We start from the raw sequence: 13,657 nt of genomic DNA, 5'->3' as shown, positions 1-13,657 counted from the left end.
GAAATTGCTAAATTTGCTCATTGTGAAACTTAGCCCTTCACTCCTTACCCTATTTTAAAATATCCATCCTATGTTCTTTAGAACTTCTGAAACCCCAGATCTTGCCAAAATAAGGTGGAAGTGGTGCCATGAACACATAATGTTCTACCCTGAGTGTGTAGATAGCTATGAACAACTCCAGCCTAGATCTATGAATAGAGTCTCCACAGGACTCTAAAATCTCAGAAATGGCAGGAGATCAGGATGGGTGAGCTACACCAATCTAAGTTACTCCCAGAATGAGAACAAGGGCCATCAAGCCCTGTTTCTGGCTTGTGGACTCTTCTGGAAGCTGAGGGAAGATACCATCGGGATGACTGAGCATCGTCTGTCCTATCCTGACAACTTCTGTACCCAGTTCTTCCCTCTGAATGTGAAAGAGCCACTCGCAGAAGCCAGGGAGTCGCCACTGGCGACTAGTCTACATGGTTAGTTTATTTAACAAAGCTCTGCCCAGCCTGTGATGCCACTCAGCTGGTAAACTGCACTTCAACACAGGCCACCACCTTAAAGTGAACCAAATGCTTCCTGTGAGATGCAGAGTACAGCCTTGTAAGCTTTATTGGACATTTCTGACTGAGAAGCCTCAGAAATGTCAGAACTATTGAAACAACAACAAAAAAACCTTGGCAGGAGGTGAGGATATAGGAAGTTCTCGTGGGAAGGTGGGAGGATTATTTTCAGTTGAAATCCAGCAGTGAGTTTTGAAATGGTTACTGTCATTGAATATTCATCCTGCAGCTCCAGCTATTGGTAGACATTTAAAATCAGTAACTGAAAACCACATTCGGAAGCATAAGTAACTTTTTAATACAAATTTCTATGCAAAGCCTGGAATGGAGATTAATTAGCATCACTCAATTAAAGCAATAAGGGAATAGAATAGTAGCAGAAATATTCTATCTGCTAAAGTTCTAGGATAGTTTTTTTTTTAATCTTTCTTAAAAGGATGTTTTTATGTCTTTTACAAACAGTCTTATGTTCCATGAAGTATTCTTACTGATTTATAATTACTAATTCACTTAATCATCTTAACAATCTTATGAGGCAGGCACTATTATTATCTCTATTCTACAGATAAGAAAACCGAAGGTCCAAGAGATCAGGCATTTTTGAGAACCTATCCAAGAACACAATAATGTAATTCACCTTCCTACTTAAAAAACAACAACAAAAAAAAAACAAAACAACATAACAAACTGTGAAGACTATCCCAAAAATCTCAAAAAAACTGTGAAGACCGCAGAGGGAAAAAAATCACAAAGTCCATACAAACTTTGTTTTATATTATGCATATATTATTCATGTTATCTCAAAATCAAAGTTGCCTTTTAAAAAGAATACACATGAAGATAATAACAAGAGATAGTGATAAGAAATATCTGAAATCAGGCTTCAAAAATATTTATCTTTGCATGGCAACTAAGATAAGTTTGGAGACAGAAAAAGAGATTCTAGTTATTACTTATTATTTGAAACTCTCATTGAAAATTTATTTGAAGCACCCATTACTTTTCTCCCTTTTAATAACACCTTAAATGTTAAATAAATGTATTTTAAAATTTCATTTTTAGTGGAACAGCATAATATGTTAAAATAATTGCTTTAAACTGTTTCCTTACTCATTTTCCAAATACAGTGCCACAATTCATGTCCTTATTATCAAGACTGAATCAGTATTTCCATTTCAGATATCTATTGACAGCGATTAAATCCCGCCATGGAAAGAGCAGCTGTAAACTGAAATTTGGCAAAGAATAAAGGGCTCAGCTCTGAAACAATAGTGATGCTGCACAATTTCACAGGATCATTCAGCTGGGCTTGAAATAGTCAAGCTTCAAGAAAACAACATGCTAAATATTTAAGGCAACACTTGGCACAAGATCCCAAATATTTTGGAGCCAATATGTTAGGAATCTTTAAAAGCAGAAACAAATACTCCAACATTTGGCAAGAAATAAAGGCCTATTAATCAACAAGTTTTTATTATATTCTGAAAGTAACTTCCCACTCAACTCTCAGATGTAAATCTGCAAAAGACTTCAACCCTCTAAATGTTAAAGCATGTGTGACCACGGAACACAGCTAGAAAGTGGCAGGCCCATCTGATGAAGTCAGTGATCATAAATAAGGGAGGAGGTGAATCAGAGACTCTAAAGTATCATGTCTAAATTAAGATAAGGAGTGTATAGATAGCTATGAACAACTCCAGATACATGCTTGCAAACAGCGCCGTTGACATCTATAATTTACATCAAATTAGCACACTACATTTCCCAACAATATCCCTCCATTATTTGGGAAACAATGAAGAAGGAAGAAAGAGAATATTCCTAAAATTCGCAAATTACTGAAGAAAAAAAAAAAAACAGAAAACATGAGGCACATTTCCCAAAGTATTCAGATTTGCGTGTCATTCTAAGATTGGGAAAGGTCATCCATGGAAGCAATGCTGCCACCTTAAAACTCCCAGATAAGTGCAGAAGGTGACTTGGCTTTCCCAGGGCAATGCCAACAGTCTTTCCTCTGATGAATCCCCTAGAAGTACACTGTCCAATACAATAGCCACTAGCTACAGGTGGTTATTGGCCACTTGAAATGTGGGTGGTCCAAATTGAAATGCACTTGACGTTAGATGCAGTATGAAAAAAGAATGCAAAATACCAATATTTTACATTGATTACATGTTGCCTTGGGGTATGCTGGATTAAATATACTATATAGTTAAATTTATTTTATCAGTTTCCTTTTACTTTTTTAAAAAAGTAACTACTTGAGAATTTTTAATTATATATATGGTTCACATTATGGTTCTATTGGACAGTGTGTAAGCCCCCAGGGGGACATATCCCTCATTCCTTTCCACTTGAACTCTGTAAGGGCTTCAGGTATCCCATAAGGCTGTTGAGGAGCATGGCTGTTCCTGTGTCTCACAGGGCACAGCCTCTGCAGGTACAACATGGGAAGCTCCAAACTCTCTGAGCAGCAGATTGCTTTTTAGTGATTGATGCCAGGGAGTATTTGATTGACCATATGTCAACATTCAGTAACAGGGAGATAAATAAATGAGTTCTCAGGGAACAGGACTATTCATGACTTCAAGTCTTTAACCTTCATTCTAGAATTGATAGCAAAAACTAAAAAATCAAATGCAGAGCACAACATTCATAACATGGTACACCCCACTCAGAGTGAAGCTCTGCCACAGTGTAAATCACTACTTCTAGTTTATAGAGTTAACATTTTTGATCACAGAAATCTCAGAGGGTCTCATTTTTCATAAAGTAAATTTTGACTGAGTTTAGTCAGTTTTTAAGATTTAAATTCCAAAACAGCTATCTGGTTTTTAAACATCTGCATTTCAAATTTTAAAATTCAAGTCAATTCTATATCAATGTTAATCTAGTATTTAGATATACAAAATATATGCAAGTAGTTTTCAAGTAAGGCCACCAATAAGGTATTACATACTTATAAATCAAATGCAGCCAAGTAACATAAAGGGCTTCATTTCCTAAATAGACTACACAGAAAGAAAAGAATGAGCAAAAAAAAAAAAAAAAAACTGGTAGTACTAGAATTATTTGTGATTATCTAAATTCAGTCTATTTAGTTAAGTACCCTAATGGCTTCAATTCCATAATCAAAATATTTCTATACAAATTAAATACATTAATATTAAAGCAGCCCTATTATTTAAGTCAGCAAGCTGTTAAAATCCCATAATAGAACTTAATTTTCCTTTTTATTTGCAATTTGTAAATACTTTAAAGTGAATGCTAAACAATTAATAGCAATGGTCAAAATTACAAGCAAAGAGAACACAACATTCTTAGAGAATGATTAAGAAGTAATAAAGATTATACAGAAAGGAACTTAATTATAAATGAACAGTTTTGTTCCATTCCTCCATTCATTCACTCGACAAACATTTATTTATCCTATGCCAGGTATTGTGCTATATACTGGAAACAAAATGGTGAACAAACCAAACGTGGTAGCAACCCTTGTGGAACATTCAGTTTAGCAAGGCAGTTACACACTAATCAAATAATCTGGCCCCCCAGAAGTAATGCTGGAGCTGGGGGATGAAGGAGGAGAGTTACTGTCACAAAAAGGGGAGAGAAGGGTTTTCCAGGTGGGGAAGAGCAAGTGCTATGTAGTATGATCTCCTCATAGGAGGGAGCATGCCCCTCATACAGAATGTTAATTGTTAAAACCCTGAGGAAAAGGGAGGGACTGGTGCAGGGTCTGGAGCTCAGAAAGAGAGTTGGCTAGAGGTGTAAATCTGGGACTCAACTACAAAGAGAGCTGGGCCTCCAGAATACAATGCAGAGACAATCAACAGTCAAAGGTTGCTGAGAAGAAAGAATAGTATTCAAAATACAGAAGGATGACTGGGGTCAGTGGTAGAAAAGGACTACCCTTTGAGTAGCAGGAGGGCAGAGGTGGACCAGAAACACATATTAAAATTCTTAGCATTCTTTTGGTTTGTTGAATATAAAGATTTGGTGGAACCAATATCCATTGGACAATGTAGGCATGGAAACAAGGATATCTGGGTTCATCTGGGTTGGGATATTGTCAAGCAAATACATCAAAAATGCAGGAAGAGAAATCAAAAGATTCAAAAGACTCATGGTATCTAAACTGGGTAAGAAGGGAAATGAGGGAAAGAAAGGGATGATGGGTTAGTAAAAAGTAACAGGGCCAGTAAAGAGGTCAAAATACAACCACAGTGGGGGAAGGTAAACTAGCAGGTTAGACAGAGAGGAGATCCTGAAGAGTAAAGCGGCTGATGCAGTGATCAGAAATATAGCAACTACTGGGGATGCAAGGCCCAAAGGGTGACCATGGAAGTGGATGGCTTAGCGGAAGGAGACAATTTTTGGAGATAAGCAGGTTGAAGATTAAATGTGGCCTGTGTGAGCCTAGTCAGGGGAGTCAGGGGCTTCCTTTCTCTCTGCCTTATATCTTAACTCTTTACTCAAGCTGACAACATCCCTGCCCATCCCCCAAATACATGAGCTGTGAGGAGATAATAATGACATATTTGGCAGAGCTACAAAAGAGGTGGTGCCGCAGGAAAGGACAGGTCTCAGTGAAGTCAGCAGGTGAAGAGCTTTTCAGGGTGATGGAGATGATACAGCAGAGCACACGATTATGGTGCAACAGTTCCTCGGAGCACAGGGGAAGTTTGAAAGGTGGGGAAGGAAGGACTCTGCATTGCAGCAGAGAAGGAATGACCATTAAAGAGCTGATGGTACCGTAGAAGACAGATAGTAGGGAGATGAGTTGATCAATACAGTGGAGGACAGATGGTAGTGGGATCAGAGTTGATCAATATAAGCAGAGATGGCAGTTTTAAAGTAAAAAGTTATTTTGGGAAAAATGCACAGAGATCCAAGTAACCAGAAATAAATTACTTGGCTGAGGTGGTGGTAGGGAGATACCATGGTCTCTGCTATACAGACTGGATGCCAGATATAATGCAGGATTTCTCAACCTCAGTGAAATTAACATCTGGGGCCAGATCCTTATTTGTGATGGGGACTTGCAGTGCATATTATAAGGTGCTTAACAGGATCCCTAGCATCTATTGACTAGATGCTAGTAGCACCTCCAACCCCAGGGACTACCAAAAATGTTGCCAGATGTTGCACGATGTACCCTACTGAGAATCATTGATCTAAAGCAATGGACTTGGCACTATACAGCTCTAGCAATGCCTCCCTCCATTTCTGAACATAGTCTTGGAACTGGTCAACTCTAATAGCTTCAGAGTAGTGGAAGAAAGCTGGTCCCATTATTTCAGAGACATACCCAATTCTTAATAAAAAGAAAGTATTTCCTATGTTTCACACCTCTCTTATTCTTTGCTCTGAAGATCCTTTTGACTGTTTCTTCAGAGGATAATGAAGACTTGCCTCCACCGAGAATATTAAAAAAAAAAAAAAGTATCCTATGTTTTCTTATCGACTGCACCCTCAATTTTAGGAATATGCCAAGTTCCTTCCTGATCCAGAACATTTCCCCATATCATCCCATGCTTAAGATCTCAGATTATAGAGCCTTCTACAGGAAGACACTTTCTCATTCTATCAACCCTGTACCCTTCCTTCAAAGCACTTTTCACAATTATATTTGCATTGCTACTGGGTGTGATTTGCTTAATATCTGTTTCCCCCATAGAATATACATTTTATGAGGGCAGGAACCTTATCTGTTTTATTCACTGCTGGGTTCTCTGCATCAAGTAAAGTGTGTGGCTCAATAAATATCTATTAAATAAATGAATTATTATAAGAAAATGTTGAGTGTTTTGAGAATATGTATCACATTCCCCAAAGTGACTGCTGTAAAGGGGATGATAGTCATATAGAAGTAGTTTTCTGATTCTTTTTAAATCATATACCTTTATAGAAGTATATTTTTTTTTAGATATCCCAAATAAGAAAAGGATAATAAGTAGTATCATTCAAAGAACCATGAAAGGTACCTGGGTATGACAAGTAAATAAGATCACAGTGGTTAACCCGTGTGCTACAATACTAAACTCACACACACTCTGACTGGTTTGCTTAATTCCTTTAAATATGTGTTGAGTACTGGGATGCTCAGCCCTGGGATGTGCAGTGTGACTATTTCAAGGCTCAAACACCAAACAAGGAAGCTCCTATAGGGCCAACCTCAGGCAGCGTTCAGACGGCATTCTCCAGCTGGGCTCCTCAGGATCTCAGCCTTAGCAGTTTGCAAGCATTCCAGCTGAATAAAAAGACAAGAAAAAAAAAAAAAGCACAGTGAGCTAAAGGCCAAAAAACATCCTCTGGGCCTTCATAATACGTATGCTTTAGAGCCCCAAGGAGCCATCTGGGGGAGTTTCATAGTCAAGATTCAACATTTCGACTAATGCTCTTTAATAAGCAATGGTTCAAGATGTCTTTAAGTTTTTTCACTTCACTGGAACTTCAGGGAGTAAGTAGTAAAATGTGACTGAGAACCAACAATACCTAAATTAAGAGTTACAGTAATAAATTAAAATATCAGATGGCCAAAGGGAAAAAATAAGATTTGATAAAATAAAGCTACAAAGTCTTAACCATAGATACTAGCTGACTTGTCCTTTATAGCAATTTTACTTTTCTTCCATACCTGAATATTAGTGAAATTAGGTTAAAATCAAGTATGTTGGGATCCCTGGGTGGCACAGCGGTTTGGCGCCTGCCTTTGGCCTGGGGCGTGATCCTGGAGACCCGGGATCGAATCCCACATCGGGCTCCCGGTGCATGGAGCCTGCTTCTCCCTCTGCCTGTGTCTCTGTCTCTCTCTGTGTGACTATCATGAATAAATAAATAAAATCTTTAAAAAAAAAAAAAATCAAGTATGTTGAGCAACCCGAGTGGCTCAGTGGTTTACTGCCAACTTCAGCCCAGGGCCTGATCCTGGAGATCCGGGATAGAGTCCCACATCAGGCTCCCTGCATGGAGCCTGCTTCTCCCTCTGCATGTGTCTCTGCCTCTCTCTCTGTGTGTCTCATGAATAAAAAATAAAATCTTTAAAAAAATCAAGTATGTCTTGGCTAAGAATCTACAGAAAGATAATTTTAAGTACTTTGAGTATCTTTTTTTTTAAGATTTATTTATTTTAGGGGGGAGGAGCAGGAGAGAGAGAGAGTCTTGAGTAGACTTGGCACTGAGCACAAAGCTTCATGTAGGGCTCAATCTCATGACCCTGAGATCACGAAACAAAGGCTTAACTGTGCCATCTGGGTGTCCCCAGAAAGATAATTTTCTATTCAAGGAGATTTCTGAAAATTAGATGAAAAAAATTAGAGAGAGAAAGGATGAAAATTTGTAGGAAATGGAAAACAGATTCTTAGAGGAGCTTTAAGATTAGAATAACTATAAATATACGATAGAATAAAGTTGTCAGGCTTGAAATAGCTCCTTGGCTGTATACTCTCTTAATCCCACTTCCCACCTCAAAGTCCCCCTTCCAGTCCCCCTCCCAACCTTTGTGATCAATCACTGATGTAACTCTAAACAAAAAAGTAAATTATTGGGATCCCTGGGTGGCTCAGCGGTTTAGCACCTGCCTTTGGTCCAGGGCATGATTCTGGAGACCCAGGATCGAGTCCCTCGTCGGGCTCCCTGCATGGAGCCTGCTTCTCTCTCCCTCTGCCTGTGTCTCTGCCTCTCTGTGTGTGTGTGTGTGTGTGTGTGTGTGTGTGTCTCTCATGAATAACTAAAATCTTAAAAAAAAAGTAAATTATTTGAATAATCTGGAACATGGTCCACGACTATGCTTTACAACTCTCACTAGTGGGTCTAGCTCCTGTTTTCTAATACACTCAAGTGGCAAAATTAATTCTATTCTGGATAATCTTAAACAGGCTCCCTTCTGTCTCAATTTTATTTTGCAAAGTGTAACTGTGAAAACACTTAAGAAAGTAATATATTAAACTGCACCTATTTCTGTTGATTTGTATAAAAGAGAGCGAGCTATGATTTCTAACAACTAAAATACAGTATTTGCTACATTCTATGTAAACCTGCAGCTGGTATGGCTGTATAGTAATTCATGTGGATATATCAAAATCTCTTTAAGTATTTCATTGTTCTTGAACATTAGGTTGTTTTGAACATTTTCATATAATTATATTTTTTATTTCTGGTTTTCTTTAATTATTGAAAATAGGATGTCTAGGCTTTCATGTATTTCTAATTTAAGTTTTGACAATCCCCAAAATGAGTATCATTTTCAGTTGATCCAGTATGACTGGGCAGTATGGAGACTCAGAATAATTCAAGGCACGTTGTTTAATTAGCTGAGAGACTTTCCTAGCAACCTACCACTGCTACAGTTTCTTTCCAGAATCTGGGTTATAAACTCCAGGCTCTCACAGGCTAACACAAACACAAACAGAGATGGACACTTGAACTTTAAAATGGCAAAAGAACATTTATTATTACAGAGAGATATAAAAAAAACCCTTATCTTTCTGAAAGTCTTGTAAATGTACCCAATAACTGGACAAATGGAGAACAAGAATCCTAAAAGTTAAAATAATCCAAAATTAAAGAACACATTTAAGTTGATATTTTTCAGACATTCCAAACATAATTAGAAATCATAAGATAGATTAAATTCCCTTGCTGTTTGGAGACCAACTCACTGAATTAGCTCTCCTCAGAAATTATCTAATTAGGGGTGCCTGGGGGGCTAGGTCAGTTAAGGATCCAACTCTTAATCTCAGCTCAGGTCTTGATCTCCAGGTTGTCAGTTCAAGACCTGTGTTGGCAGAACATGAGAGACACTTAACTCTGGGAAACAAATGAGGGGTGGCTGAAAGGGAGGAGGGCAGGGGGGGTTGGGGTGATTGGGTGACGGGCACTGAGAGGAGCACGTGACGGGATGAGCACTGGGTATTATGCTATGTGTTGGTAAATTGAACTCCAATAAAAAAATATATACAAAAAAGAAGAAAGAAAGAAGAAAGAAAGAAGAAAGAAAGAAAGAAAGAAAGAAAGAAAGAAAGAAAGAAAGAAAGAAGAAAAAAGAAAAGAGAAAAGAAAAGAAAAGAAAAAGAAAAGAAAAAAAGAAAGAAAAGAAAAGAAAAGAAAGAAAAGAAAAGAAAAGAAAGAAAAGAAAAGAAAAGAAAGAAAGAAAAGAAAAGAAAAGAAAGAAAAGAAAAGAAAAGAAAAGAAAAGAAAAGAAAAGAAAAAAGGAAGGACAGACCTGTGTTGGGCTCCATGCATGGTGTGAAGCCTACTTAAAAAATAAAAATAAAAAATAAAATAAATTACCTAATTAGAACATTCTATGTCCTACAAAGTTTAGTGAAATGGACACCATTTTAAAGGCGAATTAAAGGGAACCTGGGTGGCTCAGGGGTTGAGCCTCTGCCTTCAGCTCAGGATGTGATCCTGGGGTTCCAAGATTGAGTCCCACATGGGGCTCCCTGCATGGAGCCTGCTTCTCCCTCTGCCTAAGTCTCTGCCTCTCTCCTTCTTTGTCTCTCATGAATAAATAAGTAAACTCTTTAATAAATAAATATATAAAGGTGAATTAAAATAAGATAAAGGATGAATCGCCTCTGAAAGGTTTATTATTATTTATATTTACTATTTTTGCTATATGTTATTTACTATTTACCATATATACTTTTATATAAATTGTGTCCTTGAATTATAATCTTGGTTTTTGTATACGTAACACTTGTTTTTATATTTTAAGTCTATTAGCTATACTTTATATTTTAAGTTTCCCTTACTTGAAGTGTCTACTTCACTCAGCCAGAGCTCTATCTCTCCTCCTGCTCACTTCCACTTTTCCTGTGGGTGGTTGGGGGGTGGGGAGGGGATGTGGATTTCTTCCTAAATCAGGACACTTAGCTCTTCTCATAAGCCCAAGGAGATCCCTGCCAGTCTCCCACCTTTCCCTTCCTCAGAATCCAGAAATGGATTCAGGGCTGGACCACCCGGGCAGGGCTCCAGGAGCAGACCTATAAGAAGAAAGGCTAGAATGGCTCTCCAAGCATCTAGCTCTCAGGGGTGCTCACAGCCCATTAGAGATACAATCACACAAGCCCAAAGGGTAGTGCCATATGGAGTTGAAAACAAATGAGGTAGTTCTTTTTCTGTGAATTAAGAATAATTACATTCAAAGTCCCTTTCAGTGGAGACCATCTAAAACTTTCTGAGCCCAAGGGAACATAGGACCGGGCTATTCTATGAGTTCTAGAATGTATTCATCTCAGCCTCCCATATGCATGATCCCAAAACTATAAAGGTTAACTCATTCCCCTCCACAAATTAGCCTTTGTGAACACCTATGTAAGAAGCATGAGACTCTAATCTCTCTACTTCCACTTGGGGCAGAATGTTCCTCCCGGTCTTGCCTCACTTTAGAGACCAGTACTCCTGAGGTCCGATATCTGCTCCCTTGGCTCACCTGTTCCCTAAACAGGGTCCACACAGGTGTCCACCTCGAGTCCTGGGCATCCACCAGATAGCCCAAGATCAAATTAAAGCCCTGGGGAATAACTCCCATCATCAGTGCTGTAACTTTAGGATAGAATTCAGATGCAGCTTGCTGAAAAATACTCCCAAAATTTTGGAAAATTTTTTGACTGATTCATAAAATAAATATTTATTGAAAAACTACTTTTTTATGTAAGACCCAGAGCTGAGTTCCTAGGATACAACAGCTAATACATGAGTTCCTCCTTTCATAGGGCTGACAGTGGGCCATGGTGGACAGCAAGGAGTGGCTTGAGGGTTAAACACTCTCACAGTCATCACTGATCTCTTCTCAAAGCCATACCAAGTAAGCACATCACCCAGAGCATAGCATGGTTGCTTCACAAACACAGCCTCAAGACCAACATCTAGCCTTTTCCTTCTAAACAAAAGGCTTCCTTCAGTCCCATCCTGGCCACTGACAGGGCCCATATAATTCATTCTTTAATCATAATTGTGATCAATGCAATGGACACTAAGCACAGTTTCCTCATCCTAAAAACAGGATCACCTACTTCATACTATTATTGTGAGGATTGAACAAATTAAAATTCTCAGAAGCTACCTGCCACATGATGTTAGCTATTATATTATTGTGGTTTTATTGTTCTAATTGACTATTGTAGGTTTTTTTTAGAGATTTTATTTATTTATTTAAGAGAGAGAGAGAGGAAGAGAGAACACAAGCAGGGAGAGCAGGAGAGAGAGAGAAGCAGGTTCCCTGCTAAGCAGGGAGCCCAATGCAAGGCTCTATCCCAGGACCCTGGTCATGATCTGAACCAAAGACAGATGCTTAACTGACTGAGCCACCCAGGCACCCAGAGGACTTGGCCCATCCTGTGTAATCAGGAAAGGGATTTCTCTGAGGATGGAACATCTGAGCTGATCTCTAAAAGATAATTGTTGGGGTGCCTGGGTGGCTCAGCGGTTGGGCATCTGCCTTTGGTTCAGGGCGTGATCCTGAAGTCCCTGGATCAAGTTCCGCATCGCATCGGGCTCCCTGCATGGAGCCTGCTTCTCTCTTTGCCTATGTATCTGCCTCTGTGTGTGTGTGTGTGTCTCTCATGAATAAATAAATAGAATCATAAATAAATAAACAAATATATATATATATATATATTACCTGGAGGAGAGGTAGGTAGGGGGAAGAGTTGTTGAGAAGTATCCTGGGGAGAGTCAACAGCCTCTGCAAAGGTCCTAAGACAGAAAGAAACAGGGGCCTATTAGAGGCCAGAGGGCAGATCACACAAACAGTATTAAGAATATTGGTCTCAGGGTACCTGGCTGGCTCAGCTGGTGGAGCTTGCAACTCTTAATCTCAGGGTCATGAGTTTGAGCCACACATTGAGCAGAAAAATTACTTAAAAAAACAAAAAGAAAAAGTAGTATTGGTCTCTATCCTTGAAGCAGTGGGAGTCCACAGAAGGTTTTAAAGCAAGAGACTGGTATGATAAGATTTGCATAAACAGATCGGTCTGGCTGTGGTTTGAAGGTTACTGGAAAGGTGCCAGAGTTCCCAAAGGAACAAAAGGGAACCTCCTACTCTTTAGCCCACTCTGTAAGCGTAATCACCAGTTCACACAATCAACCTCTCCCCAACATCCAGACCCCTCTAGTTTCATGTCTGAGGAATTGCATCTACTTGCCCTCATCAGATATTATCCTGATTAAACATGCCAAGTACTTGTCTCCTGGGCCTTACACATGGCTGGCACTAACTCACTGGTTGGCTGACCTTGAATTCCCTGTTCTTGTGGGCTCAACTCTCCCCTTCAGTGATTGGTAAGTTCAATGGTGGTATGTAAGGAGAAACCTTAAGGTAAGGAGAAAGAAAGACCAAGTGTCAAGTTCCTTATCTCACTCAACCCCAATCAGTCTCCTCATGTGCATGAACCTAATACTTTTGTAGACACCTGGTACTATGCATGTCCAGCCTCCCACAAGGTTCTGTTGGCAATCAAACACCTCCCACCCCTAGGCCTTAGCTGACCGGTCTAAGAGACTGGGCCTAACCCAAGTTGAGCTAATCAGAACCCTTCTCTGGGATTTAGAATTGGAACCACCAGTCTCCACACCAGTTGGGCTGCTCACTTGCAAATAGAAAACAATACAGGAAATGATATTGGTGGTTATTTTTATACTAATCTTATCTCTACTTAAAATTTTGACATTTTGCTTATCATCAACTTTGAAACACTGCATTAAGATATTATTTACTTTGAGAAGACGTGGTATATACATATACAAAGCTATATTATTACTCAGCCATAGAAAAGCATGAGATCTTACCATTTGCGATGAGGTAGAAGGAGCTAGGGAGTATTATGCTAAGTGAAGTAAGTCAGTCAGAGAAAGACAAATACCACATGATTTCACTCATATGTATTATTTAAGAAACAAAACAAATGAGCATAGGGAAAGGGGGGTGCAGGCAAACCAAGAGACTCTTTTTTTTTAATTTATTTCTTATTGGTGTTCAATTTACTAACATACAGAATAACCCCCAGTGCCCGTCACCCATTCACTCCCACCCCCCGCCCTCCTCCCCTTCTACCACCCCTAGTTCGTTTTCCAGAGTTAGCAGTCTTTACGTTCTG

General features: G+C 39.0%; 1 protein-coding gene across 9 annotated transcripts in view; it reads right to left on the bottom strand.

Moving 5' to 3' along the window:
- The window catches only part of KLHL32 (kelch like family member 32), a 230,991-nt gene that overhangs the window by 176,060 nt on the left and 41,274 nt on the right, over nt 1-13,657 (bottom strand). For 7 of the 9 annotated variants that reach the window (XR_005368042.1, XM_038554767.1, XM_038554775.1 and 4 more), the window contains exons 2-3: nt 12,184-12,257; nt 6,729-6,804 (exon numbers count right to left, since the gene is read on the bottom strand). The exons of 1 other annotated variant lie outside the window; for it this stretch is intronic. Coding sequence is in view for 7 of the 8 variants with exons in the window: in XM_038554767.1 (XP_038410695.1) it covers nt 6,729-6,751 (23 nt within the window). In the remaining variant the exon portion in view is untranslated. The remainder of the gene's footprint in view (nt 1-6,728; nt 6,805-12,183; nt 12,258-13,657) is intronic. One more of the 9 variants, XM_038554768.1, reaches the window with a different exon arrangement.

Source organism: Canis lupus, chromosome 12 (genome assembly GCF_011100685.1).
Source record: "Canis lupus familiaris isolate Mischka breed German Shepherd chromosome 12, alternate assembly UU_Cfam_GSD_1.0, whole genome shotgun sequence".
Taxonomy (NCBI): domain Eukaryota; kingdom Metazoa; phylum Chordata; class Mammalia; order Carnivora; family Canidae; genus Canis; species Canis lupus.
This window is presented reverse-complemented; position numbering and strand designations above follow the sequence as displayed.